The sequence below is a fragment of the Lynx canadensis genome, chromosome C2 (assembly GCF_007474595.2).
Source record: "Lynx canadensis isolate LIC74 chromosome C2, mLynCan4.pri.v2, whole genome shotgun sequence".
NCBI classification, from domain to species: Eukaryota; Metazoa; Chordata; class Mammalia; order Carnivora; family Felidae; genus Lynx; species Lynx canadensis.
The window spans coordinates 16,464,663-16,488,611 of record NC_044311.2 but is presented as its reverse complement, the minus strand read 5'-3'; the positions used below and the strand labels follow the sequence as shown (position 1 = coordinate 16,488,611).

The window sequence follows — 23,949 nt, the reverse complement described above, 5'->3', positions numbered from 1 at the left end:
GGGGCTCAAACTCACGGACCGCGAGATCGTGACCTGGCTGAAGTCGGACGCTTAACCGACTGCGCCACCCAGGCGCCCCTTAATGTTTATTTTTGAGAGAGAGAGCACACATGTGCACAAGTGGGGAAGAGCAGAGAGAGAGAGAGGGGGAGACACAGAATCCGAAGCAGGCTCCAGGCTGTCAGCACAAAGCCCGATGCAGGGCTCGAACTCACAAACTGTGAGATCATGACCTGAGCTGAAGTCGAATGCTTAACCCACTGAGCCACAGGTGCCCCGTATGTGTATATTTTTCAAAAACATCTAACTGCCTTTAGAACCAGCTGGGAACCATCTCTGGCTGTCTACCATTGTATGTAGCTGACAATAAGGGAAACATACACATAACCTAGCTTGTTCAGAGTGAAAGGTTGAATAATGGTAACAATAGGTAACATATGTGCTTTTATTTCTCTTTTGCAAGAATCTCATAATGCAGGCATTTTTTCTTTCCTCTTAAAAATGAGGAAACTGAAAAAAAATGAAGAAACTTAAGTCCAGAGACTGTACATAAATTGACTATAGCCACACTCTTAGGAAATGGTTGACTGGGGTTTAAAACCACTGATTACAAAGCTTACATACTCTTCACCATACAATACACCAACAAACTCACCACTCCTCAATTAACCCTCTTTCGATTTCTCCAGTTGTCAGTAGTAACCTAGATTAGAAATCTGAAGTTATTTGGGTTATTTTGTCTCTTCCCATTTCCAGTTCTACTCCTTGCATTCAGTCATCAAGAACTACCAATCCCTGCCTCCAACAGTTCTCTTCTCTCCGCATTTATGTTTATGATTACTGTAATAGGCTCCCAAATGAAATCCATGCCTTGTGTCTTCTTATATCATTATTCTACATTAAACTCCTTCGTTATATTTCTCTTTGACTCTAGAACGTATAATCACTTTCTCTTGTCTCCTATGTCAAATATATGTTCTCTGCCATTCCATCAACCTGTCCCCTCTTACCAAACCTCTGTTCTCAAAACTCTTCCACACTAGGTCCCCCTGCTATCTCCAGACACGAACATGTAACTCCTTGAACACTGTCTTGCAATTGTTCTCTGGATTTTACACTGTGGCTGTTTCCCATACTTGTGCCTTTCTCCTAAACATATTTATTTATTTTCTTGGAAAGAAGAAACCACTTTCCATTCTTGGCCCTCCCCAATCATAGGCAGTTTAATTTGTAACCAATAACCGTGTGCAGTTTGCAAAAGAAATTAGTAGAACATCAAACATATTTTTTAAGGAATAAATGGAGCAAATTATCCAAGGAATAATTCCACACATGTGGAATGCTAGTCAAACTATTTTAGAGTTTGAAAAACAGATATTATTGAGTACAGCTCATCTTTATCTAGGAGTCAGTGAACTGAAAAAAAAAGTAAAAGGTTCAAACCCATGGCATATTGTGCGTGCAAATTAGCTTATATTTTATTCTGTAGTTTCATTAACTATGACTCTTAGTTGGGGAATAGGTTAACATCACCTGAAGCAGAAATCTGAAATGTAACCAAAACCATAATCTTCACTTGAGTGTAGTGACAAGTGCTGCTGTTTATAAAAAATCAAACAAAAAACCACAAAAAAAACCCCAGCTATTAATGAAAGTCTCATTTCAGCACTCATTTCATAAAATACTACGTCAAACACTGAGGTAGGAATAAGATATATTAAGACAACATCCCTGACACAGTCCCTTATCTTTAACACTAATGGATTTCCCCAAACAGCAAAAGGAACAGAAAACTTTGGTTTTCTCTACTCTCAAATAAGTGAGATTAGCAGATCTGTAACAGAATGTAGTTAGAGTAACCTACATTAGAAATCTCTGAAGAAGAGATCAGGGACTTAGAAGTGGAAGAAAGAATGTTTTTTTAACTTCCTGAAGCGTAAAGGAGTTTTAATTCAAAGAAAATGAGAGCAGGGATTACTACTATTACAAGCATACCTCAGAGACATTATAGGTTTGGATCTAGACCAATGTAGTAAAGTGAAAATTGCAGTAAACCAAATCAAATGAATTTTTAAAATTTCCCACTGCATATAAAAGTTATGCTTATACTATATTGTACTCCATTAAAAGTGTAATAGCATTATGCTTTAAAAAAATGTACATACCTTAATTAAACAATACTTTATTGCTAAAAAATGCTATCATATGAACTTTCAGTAAGTTGTAATCTTTTTGCTGGTGGAGGGTTTGCCTCGATGTTGATGGATGCTAAGTATTGGTGGGGCTGCAGCAATTTCTTAAAACAAGACAATAAAGTTTACCACATCAATTGACTCTTCCTTTTATGAATAATTTCTCTGTACCATGTGATGCTGTTTGATGAAACATCTTTCAAAACTGGAGTCAATCCCCTCAAACCCCGACACTGTTTTATCAGCAAAGTTTGTTATATTCTAAATTCTTTGTTGTTATGGCAACAATCTTCACAGCATCTGCACTAGGAGGCTCCATCTCAAGAAACCAATTCCTTTGCTCATCCATAAAAAGCAACTCCTCATCCATGAAAGTTTCCTTTTTAAAATGTATTTATTTATTTATTTTGAGAGAAAGAGAGACAAAGAGCAGGGCAGGGGCAGAGAGAAGGAGAGAATCCCAAGCAGGTTCTGCGCTATCTGTGCAGAGCCTGATGCAGGGCTCCATCTCACAAACCCCGAGATCATGACCTGAACTGAAATCAAGAGTCAGACGCTTAACCATCTGAGCCACCAGGCACCCCATTCATCCGTGAAAGTTTTATCATGAGATTGCAGCTATATCTTCAGGCTCCACTTCTAATTCTAGTTCTTTTGCTATTTCCTCCACGGAAGTCGGGAATCCCTCAAAGTTATCTATGAGGGTTGAAATCAACTTCTGCCAAACTCCTATTAATGTTGACATTTTGACTGCCTACAATGAAATCACAAATGTTAATGGCATCTTGAATGGTGAATCCTTTTCAGGTTTTCAACTTTGCTCAGATCCATCAGAGAAATCATTATCTATGGCAGCTATGGCTTTACAAGATGTAGCTGTTAAAATAAAAAGATTTGAAAGTCAAAATGACTCCTTGATCCATGGGGCTGCAGAAGAGATGTGTTAGCAGGCACGAAAACATTATGTCATTGTACATTTCTATCAGAGCTCTTGGGTGACCAGGTGCATTGTCAATGAGCAATAATATTTTGAAAGGAATCTTTTTTTCTGACATCTCAACAGTGGCCTTAAAATATTCAATAAATCACATAGTAAAGAGACATGCTCTCATCCAGGCTTTGTTTTTCCATTTAGAATTTTCAGAATGGTTAATCAGCATTGGCTTCAATTTAAAGTCACCAGCTGTGTTAGCCCCTAACAAGAGAGAGTCAACTTGTCCTTTGAAGCCAGAAATTGACTTCTCCTCTCTGGCTATGAAGTCCTAGATGGCATCTTCTTCCAATAGAAAGCTGCTTTCTCTATGTTGAAAAATCTGTTGTTTAGTGTAGCCATCTTCATGAATTATATTAGCTAGTTCTGGGTAACTTTCTGCAACTTCTCATCATCATTTGCTGCTTCACCTTGCACTTTTGTGTTATGAAAACAGCTTCTTTCCTTTAACCTCATGAACCAACCTCTGCTAGCTTAAAACTTTTCTTCTTCAACTTCATCACCTCTCTCAGTCTTCACAGAACTGAAGATTTAAGACCTTGCTCTGGATTAGGCTTTGTTTTTTTTTTTTTTTTTTTAATTTTTTTTTTCAATGTTTATTTATTTTTGGGACAGAGAGAGACAGAGCATGAACGGGGGAGGGGCAGAGAGAGAGGGAGACACAGAATCGGAAACAGGCTCCAGGCTCTGAGCCATCAGCCCAGAGCCCGACGCGGGGCTCGAACTCACGGACCGCGAGATCGTGACCTGGCTGAAGTCAGACGCTCAACCGACTGCGCCACCCAGGCGCCCCTAGGCTTTGGTTTTTAAGGGAATGTTGTGGCTGGCTTGATCTTCTTTCTAGACCACTAAAAGTTTCTCTATTAGCAGCAAAAAGGCTGTTTTTCTTTCTCATCATTTGTGTGTTCACTCGAATGGCACTTTTAATCTCCTTCAAGAACACTTCCTTTACATTTGCAACTTGGCTTTTTGGTACAATAGGCCTAGCTTTTGGCTTATCTTGGAATTTGACACAGCCTCTTCACTAAGCTGAATCACTTGTAGCTTTTGATTTAAAGTGAGAGATGCGTGCCCCTGCCTTTCACTTGAACACTTAGGCCATTACAGGGTTATTAACTGCCCTAATTTCAATTATTATTGTGTCTCAGGAAACAGGGAAACCTAGGAAAGGAGAGGGGACAGGAGGCTCAATGGGTGGAGCAGTCAGAACACACACATTTATAGATTAAGTTTCCCATCTTATGTAGGTGCAGTTGGTGCACCCCCAAAAATTACAATAGTAACATCAAAGATAACTGATCACACGATAAAGAAGATATGGTGTGTATACACACACACACACACACACACACACACACACACAATGGGAATATTACTCAGACAAAAAAAAGAATGAGATCTTGACATCTGTGACTTGGATCTAAAAAAAGCAAAACAAATAAAGAAAAAAACAGAAACAAACACAGAGAGGGGGATGGGCAAAATAAGTGAAGGGGAGTGGGAGATATAGGCTTCCGGTTATGGAATAAATAAGTCATGGCAGCAGGGGACATCTGGCTGGCTCAGTCAGTAGAGCATGTGAATCTTGATCTCAGGCTCGTGAGTTCAAGCCCCACACTGAGCATAGAGTTCACCAAAAAAAAAAAAAAGGTAAAAAAGTCACAGGGATAAAAGGAACATAACAGGAACTACAGTTCATGGCTATATTAATATAGCTTTATAATAGTTTTGTATGACGATAGATGGTAGCTACACTTGTGAGCATAGCATAATGTACAGACTCGGGGAATCACTATGTTGTAATACTGAAATTACCGTCACATTGTGTCAACTATATTTCAATTATATTAAAGAGCTCAGGGGCTCCTGGGTGACCCTGTTCCTTAAGCATCCAACTCTCTGTTTTGGCCCAGGTCTCATGATCTCACAGTTCATGAGTATGAGCCCCGTGTTGGGCTCCGCTCTGATAATGTGGAGCCTGCTAGGGATTCTCATTCTCTCTCTCTCTCTCTGCCCCTCCCTTGCTTGATCTCTGTCTCAAAATAAATAAATTAAAAAAAATTAAAGAACTCATTGATCACAGATCACCATAACAAATAATGAAAAAGTCTGAAATACTACAATTACCAAAATGTGACACAGAGGTACAAAGTGAGCAAATGCTGTTCGAAAAATGTCACCGACAGGTTTGTTCAACACCATAAAATTTGAATTTTGTAAAAATTTGTAAAATTGAATTGAATTTGTAAAAAACACAATATTTGCAAAGCACAATAAAATGAAGCGCAATAAAACAAGGTATGCCTGCACTTAAACTAACAAGGGTAGTTTTTCATACCATCTCCAATTATCAGTTCCAAACCTCTAATTCCCTTTAAAAAAAAGTTTTTTTTTAGATTTATTTACTTTTGAGAGTCAGAGACAGACAGGGCACAAGTAGGGGAGGGGCAGAGAGAGAATGAGACACAGAATCCGAGCAGGCTCCAGGTTCTGAGCTGTCAGCACAAAGCCCGACGCGGGGCTCGGACTCACAAACGGTGAGATCACGACCTGAGCTGAAGTCAGACGCTCAACCAACTGGGCCACCCAGGCGCCCCTCTAATTCTCTTTTTAGATAAAGCTTTTCAAGATCAGAAACATAAGCCATAGTAAAAACTGTAATATGAACTGGCAGCATGCCAAGCTGCCTCTACGAGTTTGATAAATATTCACAATGGTGATTATACCAAGTTATTATTTGCATGCAGAGGTTTTCCTTCCTCAAAACATCTTGATCTTAGCATTCTGGGTTTCACTAGATTAAAAGCAGAAGTGAATCCTATTACAAGGCCACTTCCCTTTTCTGAATAATGGGGTTTAAATAGTTTGATGGCTTTCCAGGTTGGAGGTCCCAGCTGCTAAAATCCGGAGGACTCAGTTTATGAGTTCGTTCATGCACAGTCCACTGGCATCTTTGTGCTTTGAAGAGCTGTTAGACCTCACAGGGTAGAGGTGAGCTGAAGCAGGTGTCACAGAGGAGAAAGGCAGTCCCCCACATAGGTCACAATTGTGTAGCTGTGTACATTGCCCATGCTGTATCCCTTATAGCATTTGGCAAATAATAAAGGCTCATTTTTCCTTCAATTTACTTTTAAAATCCTTACTGTTACCTATATAAACAATATATTGCCATGAACAACGAACTGCCACGGGTTGAAACACTACACTTGTAACTAAGGTCTCTAAAATTGGGTCATATCAAATCTATAACCATGAAACTAAGAAGCATTTCCTTTCAGCCTTCACACCAATATACCCGCCACTCAGCAGACCATGTGCACCAGGGGGTGGGGTGGGAGACAGAGCCTAGACAGTAATCGTGGTGACCTGATAAATGAGGTATCACCACTCAAGTATCTGCCACCTAGAACTCCTTTAACCTCGCTTCTATCTCCCTCCCCCACACATCACATTCTCAAGACACTACACGAATTGATCTAAGGACTGATAATGAAAAGGATTCAAAATGAGGAATCAAACTTGCCTCCCAATTCCCCAAATCTGTAAGGTCCCTTTAGGATCTATCTACAAGTGTACTTTTGCTCACAGGAGAATGAAACAAATTACTCTCAGCCACGGTAATCTTCACTCATTCTTATTTAAAAGGTCATGTTGAAAACTACACTACAGGTATTAATATAAAAACTGTAACTTTAAAGTAACACGGTTAATATGTCAGTCGACAAAACTGGACAGGAAAAGACCATAAAGAAATGTAAAAACCCCACTACTTCAGTTAGCATGATGCTTTAACATTAAAATATTCACAAAACGTTGGGGGGAGGGGGATTCTGTCGGAGACTAACTTCTCATAAGCCTGTGGCAATTTAAGGCACTACGGTAAGACCCACGCAGCGGGAATGAGACGCTGTCATCTGCGCTGACACCAAGACAGTTAAACAACTCGATCGGAGGCAAGTGTTTCCGGCACGCCTTCTCACCTCCCTCCGCCCTGTGCTTTCCCCACCACCTCCAGTTCACCCTGGAGCACCCCGCCATCAGGTGCCAAGTCACAAGTGCAAAAGAAACTTACTCTTCTCTGGACAGAGGGGCCTGGCCAAGTCTCCAGGCCCTTGGCCAGCGGGCTCCGACACGGATTCGGAACCAGGCTCAGGCCCCGCTCCTTCCTGGCCTCGCCGCCCTTCGGGGCCCTGGCGGGGCGCCCCCAAACCTGCGCCAAGCAGGTGCCCCTCACCGCCCGCCCAGGCACCCCGTCCCACCACGCAGCCCCGCACCTGAGGATGTTGTCTGCGTAGGTGAGCAACAGCTTGGAGGCCTCCAGAAAGGTCTCTGGCGTGTTCTGGCACAGCTCGGCCACAGCCGGGGACGCAGAGCCCGAAGAGCTGCCCAACGCGGCTGCCGCCATGCTTGAGCGCCCGCGGCCGTCGCCGCCCCTCGCGCGCCGCGTCCCGCACTGAGCAGGCGCCACAGCGCGCGGCCTCCTCTGCGGCTGGCCAGGAAGGGCGGGGCGCTGGGCCGGGAGGTGGGGGGCGGGGGGGGGCGTTCTGGGAAGGTCGAGGGTTTGGACCTCGAGGGACGGGGGCGTCGTTGCCAGGCCCTGGGGGTCCAATCAGAAACTAGGGGCGGGGTGCTTGGTCGTCCGGGCACTGGCGCTTCGGCGGCGAGGAGGGCCCAGGAAGCGGGTGTTGGCCTGTGCTGGCCGATGGGTCGCAAAATCCCAGGTCCTTCGGCGTCCCAGAGTGGGTTTCGATTGAGCCACGAAGGTGGGTAACCCCCACGTACGTCTAACCACGCCTTTTACCCCCAAACAAAACAATCTTACCGCTTCCTCCTCGTAGACGGCCAGGCATTCCTAAATACGTGTGAATGAAAGACCTCAAGGAAGGAGCAACAAATGTTCCAAACCTAATGGGTGGCTATAAACTCTGCTGGGTTTCTGGTATATAGATTCTTTTTAGAATTAGATGAGTGATTGAAAATCCTTTTTCATAAGTACCAGCTCAAATAGTATGATGTTGCTCTAAAGTTTTTAAACCACAGGTTCAACATAGTGAGTTGTGGGCTCAATTTACCGTGTATATTTACCAGTATAAAACATATATACAATAACGACAAAAAGGAATAGACTAAAATGGGGGGGGGGGGCAATAAAAAATAGTCATCTCATATAGTGTGGGTAGGTATTGTGAGTTTGTTTTGAAGTTAGATCATGTGATTAATTTCCTTTATTCCTTTTAGAAGATAGTCCTAACTTATTTAATCCGTTCTTGGCCTCACCGTGGCCTTGAAAGTGTACTTTTACCAACGGCTTCCTTCTTTGCAGACAAACATTTCCAAACCTCAACAAATATTTATCTTGACCTTATGCTTTTAAGGTAAATTATTTGCATAAGTAGTTTCTTTAAATGTTGTTGATGCTTTATCTTCTATTTGCTTTTTACATTTGAAGTTTTCTTTCAGTACTTCTGAGCAAGACCTTGAGTGATGCTGTCTGCTTCAATTACCATTCATCTGCCAGATACATGGGGAAAGTTTTAAATAAATATGTAGGTTTTTGGACCAGCTTCCAGGACTAGTGTGTTTAACTGATAGTATGTTCCTAGCTGCTGTAACTAAAATTTTCAGTGACTTAACACAAGAGAAATTTCTTTCTTGCTCACAGAACAGTTTAGTAAAGCAGGTATCTTTAGTCAATGGGCAGCTTTCCTCCGTGTAATAATTTGGACTCTCAGGCTCCTTCCATCCTGTAGAATAGCAGTCAACAAACATTTTTTGTAAAGGGCCAGACTATAAATGCTTAAGGCTCTGTGGCTTTAGGGTCTCTTAGGGTCCCTGTTTCAACTCTACTTCTGTCTTTGTACTTGTAGTAGTTCTATTGACAATTCTCTAAAATAAATGGGCATGCCTGTGTTCCCATGAAACTCTGTTTACAAAAACAGCCTGCTGGATTGGGCCTGTAGTTTGCTATTCCTGCCATAGAGCCTCAGAGACTTCTGTATTTAGTTGGTGTTTGGGCAAAAAAGAAGACATACCTGCTTCTTAACCACATGGGCCCCAAAGGATACTAAAACCTTGGTTGCAAGCATAATTTTTTCCAGAAACATGCTTGGAATCCAAAGCACTTGTATATGAAAGCAAATTTCCCCATATGAAATATGTTCCACATACCCAAATGATGATTTGTTCCACAACCCAAAAATAGTCTGTAATGTAATATAAAATAATAAAGACAATAGAAAATATAAAGAAAAATAAACAAATTAATCTGCACTTACCTTTGAAAACCTTCATGGCTTCATGGTGAGGGAGACAAGAGATGGGAGGGTTATTATGTAGGACAACTTTCACTGTCACTAATGAAATCATGCTATCTATTGGCTCAATGGAATCTTTTTCTTTTCATGCAACTTTAACAAGAAATCTTTACAATGATACTTGCTTTTGCCTCCTTATGAGGATTTCACGGAAATGTGACATTGCATTGTCATTAAACAGATTCATCGCTCACACTGCTACAGCCTTATTTGGGTGGTGCTTTCCTACAGAATTTTGCAGTTTCCTACATTTTACACATCTCCCTAATCTCATTTGAAGTAAGGGATTCCTCTGCCTTTTTCTCCTCCTCCTCTGCAGAGAAGATCGCCTCCATAACCTCTTGCTGTTGCTTGTGATACAGATCCATCAGTTGATCGGTGGTCATCATGGTTTGAGACTGAGTGTGGGAGACGATCACCCACAATCCCACAGAGAGAGACAGAACGATTGGCTCAGTTGTCATCATGTGACTTTCAGTGTTACGTAGTACTCCTATTGCATACTTGTAAGACATCACTCGTTTATAAAGTAAAAATTTGTTAGAGATGTTTCCTCATCTTGTGGAACACTCGCAGAACAAGTTACTCATCATCTAAGGTTTTACTGGTATAGCATTTTCTCTACCATATAATTGAGAAAAGGAAGCCCCATCTAGATAAAAGAGGGAAGGCTGGGAAATTTAGTTCCTAGCTGGACATGTACCCACAATTCTAAAGGATAAAAGGTGCAGGGAGGGGGGCCTGGAGTTATAACTAGCTGTCTCTACCACAAACTATAGTCACCTTAATCTGAGGTGTTTTTTTTTCACATTTACTTATCCTTATAATAGCATAAGATTATTACATACTATGTAGTACTTTATTTTACTTTTAAAGAAATGGAACACTTTTTGTTTTAAAATAAATTCTTGGGAGGGAAACCAGTATATATAAAACACCAAAGTGGAGATGCTCTAGAATTGAAGCAGGAGAGTGTGGGTGGCAGGAAGGATAGAATGCCATCAACTGAGCCTGCCCTTTGACGGAGATAATGTCCATCAGGCATCTTTGTGGGGAACACGCAAACACAGTGTGAAAACCAATGCCATAAAGTTAATACTGTGATAATAATGCAGGGTCTAGAAAATCATGGAAATCATCATTTCAAGGGTAATTCAGTAAGTTATCGTTTATCTTAGATCACCTGAAATTTAAATCCTTCCAAATTACTGTTTACCAATGTTTCTGCTGAAATTCTTGAGTAACTACAATCTCTCTTGGTTACCACCATTTATGCAACTGTTAAGAGAATTTATTATTAAAAAAAAAAGAGGCGCGCCTGGGTGGCGCAGTCGGTTAAGCGTCGGACTTCAGCCAGGTCACGATCTCACGGTCCGTGAGTTTGAGCCCTGCGTCAGGCTCTGGGCTGATGGCTCAGAGCCTGGAGCCTGTTTCCGATTCTGTGTCTCCCTCTCTCTCTGCCCTCCCCCGTTCATGCTCTGTCTCTCTCTGTCCCAAAAATAAATAAACGTTGAAAAAAAATAAAAATAAAATAAAATAAAAATTAAAAAAAAGAGAATTTATTATAAAGGACTTTGACTCATTCTTTTCCCTGTCTGCTTTTTCCACTAAGTCAAGTTGAAAATATTTTGATTTTTCAGTTCCTTTAGAAAAGTTGAAGATAGTAAGCTACTCTTAATTTCTTTATGCTCACCATTGCTTCACACAACTAATGGGTGTTCCAGTACTAAATCAGCATTGAACTTTCTATTCTTTTACTTGGCTTTTGGTTTTTTTCTCCAAATAATTTTTTTCAGTATTCCTGCTTTAAGTACACCATTGTTAAAGTTGACACATGGTGGCACTATTCTTAAATAGAACAAAGAAATAACCCATTAAATTTCCCCAGGATCAGTTTTGCCATAAAAAAGAAAACATTGACCTCAATAAAGACTATAGCACAGAGAGGGGTTGAAGCCTTTCAGGAATTGGTGTAGTGACTTACTATGGTATGATTGCATTAAGTGATTACCCAACAACTATTTAGTGAGCACCTGTTGTGTACAAAGCAGTCTGAGATGGAGGACATAAGAGACTTTTATTCTAGTAGGAAAGACAAAACTAATGATAATGTCTTGCATACAGACAGCCCCCGAGCTGATGAGACAAAAGTTACTGTGAAAAGAAAAAGAAGTCATTTGGTAAAAAACACAAAATAGTGTGTGTATACTAACCGATAGAAGGGTATGTGCTTATGGGTTTATTTCATAATTCAGTCAGTCACCAAATATTTATGAAATGGCTACTGAATCCCAGGCACTGTGCTAGGGGCTGTGAAGCAGTGAATCAGATGAGCATGAGCCCTGCCTTCATAGAAGTCCTAATGAGTTCACAGCAGTGGTTAGATCGGCAGCAGCAGCATCACCAGCAAGGAATATGGTACTAGACCCTAGTACAGCTATTGGAGTATCATAAGAATTCCTACCTCTTTCCAAACCAAAGGAAAGGAGATCAGAGGTAGAAATAAAAATGAAATGACTTTTGGTGGTTTTACTTTTCTACAGGATTTTAATTGATTTGTCTAGATCCAAGATAATCTTGTGATATTACAAAAGAAAAACCAAGCAGCACATTAAAACTTTCATAGGAGTTTGGCTTCAAAGAATATATTGTAGGTCTTTTCCCACTGTAATTTAAACATATCATAAAGCAATGAAAAGGGACAGCAAGTTTGCATATTTCTACTAACCAAGTTTTAGTTATTTTATAACCACATGTGTTTGTTTAATCCCTCTGAAATTAACTGTATAGTTAATGAATGAAGGTCATGCTAAGAAGTAACTGAATAGGCCTAGGATCAAGGATGACTCAAGGTCATATTGGGCTTTCCTAAACTATTTTAGGCAAAGTACATTTCCAAGCTCATTTAAATCCAGTACTTGACCAAAATTCTTCTCTAGAGCTGGGAAAGAAGGCAGAGCATTCAGAAACAATCATTCGAGAGACACTGTCCAGAAAGAAACAAATATGGCTGGGAGGTTCAAATGCAGATTGTATGTTCAACCTTTTATCTAAAGAAGAAAAAAAAGGAGGCGCCTGGGTGGCTCAATTGGTTAAGCATCTGACTTTTTTTTTTTTTAATGTTTATTTATTTTTGAGAGACAGAGAGAGCACAAGCAGGGGAGTGGCAGAGAAAGAGGGAGACACAGAATCCGAGGCAGTCTCCAGGCTCTGAGCTGTGAGCACGGAGCCTGACACAGGGCTCGAACCCACGAACTGTGAGATCATGACCTGAGCCAAAGCCAGACGCTTAACGGACTGATCCACCCAGATGCCCCAATATCTGACTCTTGATATTGGCTCAGGTGGTGATCTTAGAGTCATGAGACTGAGCTTTAGGTTGGGTATTCTGTTTCCCTTTCTCTGCCCCTTCCCTGCTTGAGCATGCTCTCTCCCAAAATAAATAAATAAACTCAAAAACATAAAGAAGAAAAAAGGACATAAACCTCACACCTGGGACAGCATGTGAACAACAGATGGTCATCTTAATAAGTATCTTGCTGATTTCTTGCTGTTTACAATTTCATGTTCTATTTTCATAGATTCACAGCTAGCTCTGAGTAAATGAAGTTATTATATTTTTTAGACACTTAGAAATAAATGTCTACAATCTCTATTCTTGTCTCCATTAAATTTTTAAAAAAATATTTTTATTTTGTATTTATTTTTTAGAGTAATCTCTACTTAACCCCAACACGGGGCTCAAACTCCCCATCCCAAGATCAAGAATCGCATGCTCCACCAACTCACTGCCAGGCGCCCCTTCTTGTCTCTGTTCGTTGGACATCCATGTGACATTTTGAGCCCTGCCCCAATGCATATACACACACACACACACACACACACACACACACACATACAACACATATATACATTTTTTAAATGTTTTCTTAAAAAAAATTTTTTTAATGTTTTATTTATTTTTAAGACAGAGATAGAGCATGAGTGGGGATGGGGCAGAGACGGAGGGAGACACAGAATCTGAAGCAGGCTCCAGGATCTGAGCTGTCAGCACAGAACCTGACGCGGGGCTCGAACTCACGAACTGTGAGATCATGACTTGAGCCGAAGTCGTTCACTCAATCGACTGAACCACCCAGGCACCCCAAAATGTTTTTTTTCTTTATATATAATATGAAATTTATTGTCAAATTGGTTTCCATACAACACCCAGTGCTCATCCCAACAGGTAATGTTTTCGTTTTTTAGAGAGCGCAAGCAGGGCAAGAGCAGGGAGAGGGGGGACAGACCACCTGAAGCAGGCTCTGTGCTGACAGTAGCAAACCTGATGGGCTTGAACTCACAAATCAGGAGATCATGACCTAAGCCAAAGTCAGACCCTCAACCGACTGAGCCCCTCGGGTGATTCATTACATAAAATATAGTTATTTTGTGTATATGTATATATATATATATATACATATATATATATACACACACACACACATACACACACATAAATTTAAGTGGATATATGCCATCTTGTAACCTGTCATCTCCTAACATACTTTTAACATCTTTCTATATAGTATTAACTTACAAAATTATCTTAAATGGCTGCATAGCTTTTAGATGTGCTGCAAAATAACCCATTTCCTGATGTTGGGCATTTTGGTTAGTTCTACTTTACTATTATAAACAACCTTAGGAGGAACAGTAACAACTTTGAGGCTCCTGTAGTTTCCTTAATTCTTTACAAAGATTTCAGTAGAATATGGCGGTGTCCCTTCTTCCACAAGATGGAACTATCTGGACATCATCTTTACCGACAAAACAAAAGTCCTTTTTTTGATGGGCAAAAGGGCTACCTCATCGCGTTCTGTGCGCGTTCTTGGCTAGCTTACAGTCAGTGAAGTCGAGGGAGGGGAGGTTCCTCCCTAGCAAGCTGAGCGTCGCCACCTCCCACGGTCTGACCTCCGTCAAGGTGACAGAGAAAGAGCAACCGGCAGCCCCCACCCCCCACACGTAGCGCGTGCGTGGGCGCGCGCATGAGCGGACGTGCGAATGCAGAGGGCGGCTGCGCGGCCGGCGCGACGCCTGGTGAAGGTATCAGCGGCGTGCTAGCGTTCTCCTTCCGCCTCTCCACCGGCAGATCGGGTTGGGGTTGGATCGGGAAAGGGGAGTCTGATGATCTTCGCCTGACTTCTCTTCCTCTAGCCATGCTTTCTTAGTGTGTGTGGTGGTGCTTGAGAGGCAGGGGGTGGGGGAGAAGGGGAGAGGGGGAGAGGGGGAGAGGGAGGGAGGGAGGGGTGGGAGGAGTTGGCCACGCCCCTCACTTCCCGTCTCCTGATTAAAAACCCTAATTATCTCCACGTTTTGAAGATCAGTAAAGTTCACTTACCCGTACCTCAGAGAATAGGCCTTGAAGTGTTTTTTTTTTGTGCCACTGATGCCAGAAATACTTAGAATAAGGCCTCGATAATCCTGAAAAAGGCTCCTTTATGCAGCCCCTAAAGGGCTGGGAATGCCTTTGTAATTTACCTAGTGTAATTCTATTTTGGTGAATTGAGTCATCATTTCACCTCTTCATCTTGGAATGTGAGGGTACTTACAATCAAAAAAGGGAACTCCAAATGGCTCGTTTAATAAGTATAAATTAAAATGATGTTAACGTTATTTTCTCTGTGTTCATTAACAGCTCACACCCAGCACTTGAAAACGTTTCTGCTATTGTTTCCTAGGCCTATAAGCTATTTAAACAACAGTGGTTACCTCCTGGGCGTGTTGTGATGTACCGGAATGTGTTTATGATCATCTGAATCTCAACCATGTTGTCAAATTGCTTGCAAAGTTTCTTAAAAATTACAAGCCCTCATCTATATTCAGGATTATGCCAGCAATCAATAGGAAATAAAAGGAGGTTTTTTGGAACTGTGCCAACATCCAGAATTCGTAGGCGGGTTGTCATTACAGGCATTGGTTTAGTGACTCCTCTTGGTGTTGGAACGCAGCTGGTATGGGATCGTCTTATCCGGGGAGAGAGTGGAATTGTTTCACTGGTCGGTGAAGAATATAAGAGTATCCCTTGCAGTGTTGCTGCTTTAGTGCCAAGAGGTTGTGCTGACGGTCAGTTCAACGAACAAAACTTTGTATCCAGGTCAGATATCAAGTCCATGTCTTCTCCCACCATTATGGCCATTGGGGCTGCAGAGTTAGCCATGAAAGATTCTGACTGGCATCCTCAATCAGAAGCCGATCGAGTGGCTACTGGCGTTGCAATTGGCATGGGAATGGTTCCTCTTGAAGTTGTTTCTGAAACTGCTTTGATGTTTCAGACAAAAGGTTACAGTAAAGTCAGCCCATTCTTTGTCCCGAAGATTCTGGTCAATATGGCAGCAGGGCAGGTCAGCATTCGATATAAACTCAAGGGCCCCAATCATGCAGTGTCTACAGCCTGTACCACAGGAGCTCATGCCGTGGGAGACTCTTTTAGATTTATAGCCCATGGTGATGCTGATGTGATGGTGGCTGGAGGTGCAGATTCTTGCATTAGCCCTTTATCTCTTGCTGGGTTTTCCAGAGCCCGTGCTCTGAGCACAAACTCTGATCCTAAGCTGGCCTGTCGGCCGTTTCACCCCAAGAGAGATGGTTTTGTAATGGGAGAAGGTGCAGCTGTGATGGTACTGGAGGAACACGATCATGCTGTTCAACGAGGGGCCCGGATCTATGCAGAAGTTTTGGGCTATGGCCTCTCAGGTGATGCCGGTCACATAACTGCACCTGATCCCGAAGGAGAAGGCGCCTTAAGGTAAAGACTTGCTGTTTTATTTAAAATATTTCTTCATGTGCTCGCTTCGGCAGCACATATACTAAAATATTTCTTCACATAAGGCATCTTAATTGGAATCTCAAATTAGGGGAAATTGTAGTATCTGCCTCTGGTACACAGTATCTTTGGTGTTTTTCCATTTTAAAAAGGTTTTGAATTCTTTGCTTCAACACGTTTGAAATATTTGAAAGCTTTTAACCATCCTTAATAAAAATTGGACTTTAGTTAAGGCCAGTAAAGTTTTGAGAAAGGCCATGTGTGTCTTTGCCAACTTTTCATACTTTCAATTGTGCTTAACAACTGTCAGAGTGCTCCCTCCCACAGTCCTCCTCTTTGGCCCTTCATCAGACTCAGACAGTAAAGTCAAACCTTTCTTCTAGTTGTGTCTGGTCTCTGCACCATTTCAACAGGGTTCTACTATTACTAAATCAGGACTTCCTAACTTGTAACTATCCAGGGATATTAAAATGCAGATTCTGATTCTAGGTCTAGGGTGGTGGTTGAGATTCTGCATTTCTAACAATCTCCCATGATGCTGATGCTGATGCTGCTGGTCTGAGGACCACACTTTGAAAAACAAGTTGATATTGCATAAGAGATAATTAAGTTAAAAAAAATCCGTTAATGTGTTAGCTAATAGGTTAGCCTGCTTAGATCGTAATTTTTTTTTTTATGTTTATTTTTGACAGAGTGCGAGCAGGGAAGGGGCAGAGAGAGACAGACAGAGAGAGAGAGAGAGAGAGAGAGAGAGAGAGAGGGAGACACAGAATCCAAAGCAGGCTCCAGGCTCTGAGCTGTCAGCACAGAGCCCGATATGGGGCCCAAACTCACAAACCGCGAGATCGTGACCTGAGCTGAAGTTGGACGCTTAACCGACTGACCCACTCAGGCACCCCGATCATATTATGTTTTAACCAGTCAAATTGACCAGGGGTTGGCAAACCTTTTCTGTAAAGGGACAAAGAGTATTTTCAGCTTTGTGGACCATGGGGTCTCTGTCACAGTTACTCAATTCTGTCTTCTCTTGTGAAAGCAGCCATAGACAATACATAAATGAATGGGCGTGACGTGATCTAGTGAAACTGGAGTTTGCCCTTGAACAAGGGGTCACTGACCCCCACGCAGTCAAAAATTTAATGTATAACTTTTGACTCCTCCAAAACATAACTAATAGCCTACTGTTGACAAAAAAGCCTTACTGGTAACATAAACAGTCAATGAGCACATATTTTATATACATATTATGTACTGTATTCTCACATGGTAAGCTAGAGACAAGAAAATGTTATTAAGAAAATCATAAAGAAGAGAAAATACATTTACAGAATAGTTACGTAAAAAATCCGCAAGTGGACCCACCCATATTATTTAAGGGTCAACTGTATTTGTAAAAGCAGGTATCTGGCTAGAGCCATAGTTTACTGACCCACTGAATTATCCTTTTGAGTTTCAGTAAGTAGTTGCTGGTGCTAGAAATGTCAAACATAGTAGCCAGCTAGATGCAGAAATAGTTGTATTTAGGTGAAAGTTCAAATTACACTCTAAGCTGCCTCTTAAGGAAATATATGCAACCCAGAGATCAGGATCTAAAAAAGAGGGTGTTGACATTCCTGAGATTTTCAAAGGTTCTTCGAGAGAAAAGTTTTATTTTTGTATTTGTTTGTTTGTTTTGGCTTGGGTTTATAATTGCTCACTTACTTAGAATTCTTATAGCCTAAATAGAATTTTGAAAGGTTATTTGTTAAAAACGTTTATTTATTTTGAGAGAGAGAGTGTGAGCGGGGTAGGGGCAGAGAGTGAGAGAGAGAGAATCCCAACTAGAGCCTGACGCAGGCCTGTGAGATAATGACCCGAGCTGAAATCGAGTCGGACGCTCAACCGGCTGAGCCCCCCAGGTGCCCCTTGAAAGGTTATCTGAAGCACCAAAGTATTGGTACAGACATTTTTAGATTATTGGGAAATATGCCAAGTTTTGCATTTAAATATGAGAAGAAAATTGAAACATGGTTATAAAATTTTTCTCCCTATTTGGAATCACTACACACACACACACACACACACATCCCACTGATGAAAGATTCCTAGGGTGGCTCAGTCAGTTGGGTGGTTGGGCCTCTGCCTTTGGCTCAGGTCATGATCTCACAGTTGGCGAGTATGAGACCCGCATCGGGCTCTGTGCTGTCAGCGCACGGCCTGCTCTGCTTCATCTGTCCCCTCTCTCTCCCCGTCTCCTGCTCCTGCTTGCTGTTCCTCTTAAAGAATAAACATTAAAAAATAAGAAAGGGGAGGGGAGGGGAGGGGAGGGGAAGGGAGGGGAGGAGAGGAAGGAGGGAGGGAGGGAGGGAGGGAGGGAGGAAGGAAGGAAGGAAGGAAGGAAGGAAGGAAGGAAGGAAGGAAGAAAAAGATTGCTAGAAGAAAAACTATTCTAGGCTGAGTCAATGTGGTTTTTCTCCCAGGGAAAGATATCAATCCAAATAGATGGAAATATATTTTATTGGAGGTTTTAAAACCCGTAGGCTTGTGTATTTATCTCATGGTGTTGAATTAGTCCAGGGTACTAGGCAGGTGGCATGCTAATGCATATGGTAATCCAAGTTGGGGTTTTGTTATTAGAGCAAAAGATTCTTTTTATCCTGTATATATGTGTATTTCTTTCTCATAGGCCATATAATGACTCGTGTGTTAAAATTAGACTTAGTTCTGATCATTTTTTCCCCTATTTTATTAGATGTATGGCTGCAGCTGTAAAAGATGCAAGTGTACAACCTGAAGAGATATCCTATGTCAATGCACATGCTACTTCCACACCATTGGGAGATGCTGCTGAAAACAAAGCTATCAAACACCTTTTCAAAGACCATACCCGTGCCCTTGCGGTTTCTTCAACTAAGGGAGCCACGGGACATCTGTTGGGAGCTGCAGGGGCAGTTGAGGCAGCTTTTACTGCTCTGGCTTGTTATTATCAAAAACTACCACCTACTTTAAACCTGGATTGTACAGAACCAGAATTTGATCTCAATTATGTTCCACTAAAGGCACAAGAATGGAAAATTGAGAAAAGACGTATTGGACTCACCAATTCCTTTGGTTTTGGTGGTACTAACGCAACACTTTGTATTGCTGCCATGTAGGGCAAATCTTTTTTTTTTTTTTCTTTTTTAGGGGCAAATCATTTGTAATTAGACATTGATTTTTAAAAATGTTATAAACTATCTTAAGTGAAGAAATAAAATGTCTATAGAAATGTATCAATATTTATCTCTATATATCTATATAGATATATATTTTTTTTTTTTTAATTTTTTTTTTTTCAACGTTTATTTTATTTTTGGGACAGAGAGAGACAGAGCATGAACGGACGAGGGGCAGAGAGAGAGGGAGACACAGAATCAGAAACAGGCTCCAGGCTCCGAGCCATCAGCCCAGAGCCCGACGCGGGGCTCGAACTCACGGACCGCGAGATCGTGACCTGGCTGAAGTCGGACGCTTAACCGACTGCGCCACCCAGGCGCCCCAATATAGATATATATATTAATGCCCAGATAACTTTTATCTGTGTCAGGATTTTTCACCCCTGCCACTACTGATATCTTGGGCAGGATAATTCTTTGTTGGGGGAAGGGGAGGTGTCCTATATATTATCGGATGCTTTGCAGCATCCTTGTCTTGACCCACAAGATTCTAGTAGCACCCTCTTCTCTAGTTGTGACAACCAAAAATGTCTCTAGACCTTGCCAGGTGTTTTCTGGGTGGCAAAATAGTCCCCGTATGAGAAACACTGATCTATATTTTCCTCATACTCTTGGTCAAACAACTCTTTGATATTTCACCTGCTCTTGTCCCTTCCACAAACATTTGGTGAGTAGCTGCTCTGTGCTAGGCAAGGTTGTTGCACTGTACCACCCCAGGCTTACCATTCGCATACGACATAAGGAGAAGGAATGTGCATATAACTGGGAGTTTGCATCATTGAGCAACATTCTTTGAATAAAGCAGTCATCCAACGATGAGCTGTTTACCCCTTCTACCTTTGTTTTTTTTTTAACCTTTATTTATTATTGAGAGACAGAGACACACAGAGCGTGAGCAGGGAAGGGGAAGAGAGAGGGAAGACACAGAACCCGAAGCAGGCTCCAGGCTCTGAGCTGTCAGCACAGAGCCCGACGCAGGGCTCGAACTCATGAACTGTGAGATCATGCTCTGAGCCGAAGTCGGTCGCCCAATGAACTAAGCCACTCAGGTGTCCCCACCCTCTCTTTTCTTCATACTATCTATACAGAGATAAAATTAGTGAAATTTCCCTAAACTCCCAAGTCATGAGTTCTCTGAAAGGAGGAGGTAAAATTGGTTTGGTGTTTCTTATTCTTCTTGTACTTATGGTGGCACCTAGTGATTCATGGAGATAAAGGTCCTCGGGAAGTGGGGCAGCTCAGGGCATTAGCCAGCTCAATAACTCCCTTTACTGGGTTTTTCCCCTTTCCTTCTCCTCCCTCCCTGATTTTTAATCCTACTCCCAGGAATCACCTCCCAAACTAACTACCTTGTGTTAGGCTCTGCTTTGTGGGGGACTCAAACTAAGACCAGAAGTATCTGTTGCAATGGGGGTTTATGTAGCAAAGGGATAGAGTGAATAAGGGGATAAATGGAATGTGTATATTTCTGCAGGAGTGAATAGTGTTCCACACATTTTAACAGGCTGAATATATTGCCTACCCATAGACCTTCGCTATAGCACTTTATCCCCTATGTGCCTAGGGCTGCAGCCCTGTTCATTCAGCTATACTCAGTTTTGTCATTGGCACATATTAATTTATTCAACTGAAATTTGTTGGGTTCTAACTATGGACCTGGTTTTGTACTGGCCACCAATGATAAAGGGATGTGTCAGGGAAGGTTTCCTAAAAGAAGCTGAGCCCATAACAGTGAATAGGTCTCAGCTAGGTTAAGGGGAAGATAGGGAAGACAGAACAGTATTTCAGCCAGGAGGGATAGTGTGAAAAGGTTAGAAGTGTTCGAACATTTGTACTGAACACAAATATATAATGGCCTCAGATAGGGGGTGGGGGGAGTAGGAGATAAAGCCAGAAAGTCTGGTGGAAGACAGGTCACAAAGAACCTTACAAGTTTTGTTAAGGATATAAAAGTCATTATATGATGGGAAGTCATTCAAGGTAAGGGTCTGATGGTTTTGTAAGGGGTCAAGCTGAACTACATACATTTCCTAGAATTCTCTCTACTGTATGTTTTTGGTCAGTGCTGGCCATAAGACATTTCTTGTGGGAGATTTGGAGTGGGGAAGTGAAGCAGCCTCCTTTTTATAGCAGATACATGTTGTGGCTTTGCTGGCTCACCTTGATGAGAAGGCAGTGGCTGAGCCTTGCAACTGCTTCCCCTTCTGTCGGATCTTCCTTCAGCTTCCTTGACTTCTCGGCCAGGTGTGTGTCTAACTCCATGGTAATGGAGGGCCGCAGCTTTGCCCCATACCACCAAGGTCACAGGCAGCAAGGTCTGAGAGGTTTCAGTTCATTCTTGTGGTTGTGAGTTCTAGCTTGTTATTGAAGGGTTACATCCATTTTCCCTTTCCAACTGGCTGCCCTGTGGACTTCAGATTCCAGCAACAGAAGATTAACAGGTGAACATCCAGTTCTCATAATTGTGTAAGGTCAAAATTCTATAACAAGTATCTATGTCTGCATACCTACATCTATTTTAGTGGTTCTCTTTCTCTGAACCCTGACTGATATATGTGAAGAAAAATGGGAGTTACTGGGAGTAACTTAATCACTCTTTTGGAAACATCACTCGGGCTTTAGAGTGAAGAACAGATTGGAGGGAAGCTTGATTCCTAAAAGAAAATCCAGGCAGAAGGGTATTACAAAACCCAGGTAAGAAAAGATGGTGGCCTGGATGAGGAATCTTATTCCAAGATTATTCCAAAGTTGAATATCGTGTTTTGTTTTTTAAAATCAACTAAGGCATAATTTATATGTAATAAAATGCACCTAGTTTAAGTGTACAGTTAAATAAGCTTTGACAAAGATGTACACACAACTCATGTAACTGCCACAATCGAAATATGGAACATTTCCATGACCACAAAAATTCTCTCATTCCCCTTGGCAGTCAACTCCCCACCCAGCCACACCCCCCCCCCCCCCAGCTCCAGACAATCACTGAAGAGCTTTCTGTTACTATAGAGAAGGTCTGCCTTTTCTAGAATTTTATATATATGGAATCATACAGAGTATACTTTTAGTATCTGGCTTCTTTCACTCAGTGTTTTTGAGCTTTTTCAATGTTATTGAGTATATCAATAATTCATTCCATCTATTGCTGACTTTTCAAAATTCTTTAGTCAATATAGATACCCTTCAATTTTCCTGTCCCTAATCCCCACTTAACTTGTTATAACATTTTACTTTATCTCACTATTATTTTTAAATGAATATGTATTGCCTTTTGAACAAAAGACGTGTTTTTAAAAATATACTGGAACTGTGAGAGCTTTTAAAGCAAAGAATCCTTCCTCTGAAAATCACAAATGTATAAGGATTTAACAAAGGATATATATACAGATAGCATGTATATATATATATATATATGTCTGTGTGTGTGTGTGTGTGTGTGTATGTGTGTGTGTATGTATGTATATATCTATATATATACTCCTATTACTGAGAATACTACAAATGTCTAGAAATTTGAGAATTACTTCCTATGGTCTAGTGCCAAGTGTATATAACTAATTTTACACCCAATTATCCTCTCCCCTCTATCCCACCAGAGTTTTTACAGTTAAAGAAAAAGGTAGAGGAACTTAAGATAATAAAAATAATAACAGTTAGCTTTTATGTTAATTCAGGTCCCCTGAGAAACAGACACTGAGACAGGATTTTCTGTTCAAGAAATTCATTGGGGGAAAGGCCCGTGAAGGACAGAGAAAGAAACCTGGAGAAAGCAGAGAGTATCTTGCGACTCAGCCGAGAGTTCCCTCCGTAAGGAATGAAAGAGGGGATTAGTAGAAGGGTCTCAGACTGAAGTATCATTCTAAGAAAGCTTTGGCCAGACTAATGAAGAGTTGCTGATTAAAATCTCTTGTTAAAGGAGTTCCACAATTCTCAGAACAGGCCTTCATTAGTACCCATACCATGCTTGGTGAGTGGCTGGGAGCTGCCTGGGCACAGCAGGAGATCTGAGCTGTATCCTTTAAAAAATGTTTATTAGTTTATTTTTGAGAGAGAGAGAGCATGCATGAGCAGGGGAGGGGCAGAGAAAGAGGGAGAGAGAGAATCTTAAGCACATTCTGTGCTGTCAGCAGAGCCTGACGAGGGGCTCGATCCCATGAACTGCAAGATCATGACCTGAGCCCAAATCAAGAGTCCGACACCTCACCAGCTGAGCCAACCAGAGGCCCTTGAGCTGTATTTTTAATGGTCAGCAAACTCTACTTCTTACACCAAAGAGATCAACTTCTTCAAGTTCAGGGGGAGGCTCCTCCATGGTTCCTGTGGCCTCTCTTGCTGAGAGAAACCTTTGAAGAGGAAGGTTAGTGGGACAAACAGTAGCTCCTAGTGCTGTGGTAGGTTTCAGGTCCTCATCCTCTCCCTAATCCATTATTCATTCTAAATCCGCCCCCCCCCCCCC

At 41.6% G+C, this 23,949-nt stretch overlaps 2 protein-coding genes across 8 annotated transcripts in view; one reads left to right on the top strand and one right to left on the bottom strand.

Moving 5' to 3' along the window:
- The window catches only part of NGLY1 (N-glycanase 1), a 64,690-nt gene extending 57,067 nt beyond the window's left edge, over window positions 1–7,623 (bottom strand). For 2 of the 4 annotated variants that reach the window (XM_030328944.1, XM_030328946.1), the window contains exon 1: window positions 7,458–7,621. In XM_030328944.1, coding sequence (XP_030184804.1) covers window positions 7,458–7,588 — 131 coding nt within the window. In that variant the 5' untranslated portion in view covers window positions 7,589–7,621. Of the gene's footprint in view, window positions 1–7,457 lie in introns of all 4 variants that reach the window. The other 2 variants (XM_030328947.1, XM_030328945.1) reach the window with 2 other exon arrangements.
- A 6,886-nt stretch (window positions 7,624–14,509) lies between these two features.
- Window positions 14,510–19,554, top strand: OXSM (3-oxoacyl-ACP synthase, mitochondrial). Of its 4 annotated transcripts, none has more exons than XM_030328949.2 (3): window positions 14,510–14,582; window positions 15,175–16,284; window positions 19,034–19,554. In XM_030328949.2, the coding sequence occupies exons 2-3, from the start codon at window positions 15,305–15,307 to the stop codon at window positions 19,434–19,436; spliced, it is 1,383 nt and encodes a 460-aa protein (XP_030184809.1). In that variant the 5' UTR covers window positions 14,510–14,582; window positions 15,175–15,304; the 3' UTR covers window positions 19,437–19,554. The 4 variants fall into 4 exon arrangements, with proteins under 4 accessions (XP_030184809.1, XP_030184812.1, XP_030184811.1 ...); XM_030328952.1 differs by having other exon boundaries at window positions 14,516–14,582; window positions 15,218–16,284; window positions 19,034–19,484; XM_030328951.2 differs by lacking the exon at window positions 14,510–14,582 and adding an exon at window positions 14,596–14,708 and having other exon boundaries at window positions 19,034–19,484.
- The last annotated feature ends 4,395 nt before the right edge of the window (window positions 19,555–23,949 follow it).

Bases quoted from the DNA above. Each gene is read 5' to 3' on its own strand.
- OXSM (XM_030328949.2), top strand. From the start codon at position 15,305: ATGTTGTCAAATTGCTTGCAAAGTTTCTTAAAAATTACAAGCCCTCAT. The intron at 16,285-19,033 runs GTAAAGACTTGC...CTATTTTATTAG, and splicing joins GAAGGAGAAGGCGCCTTAAG to ATGTATGGCTGCAGCTGTAA.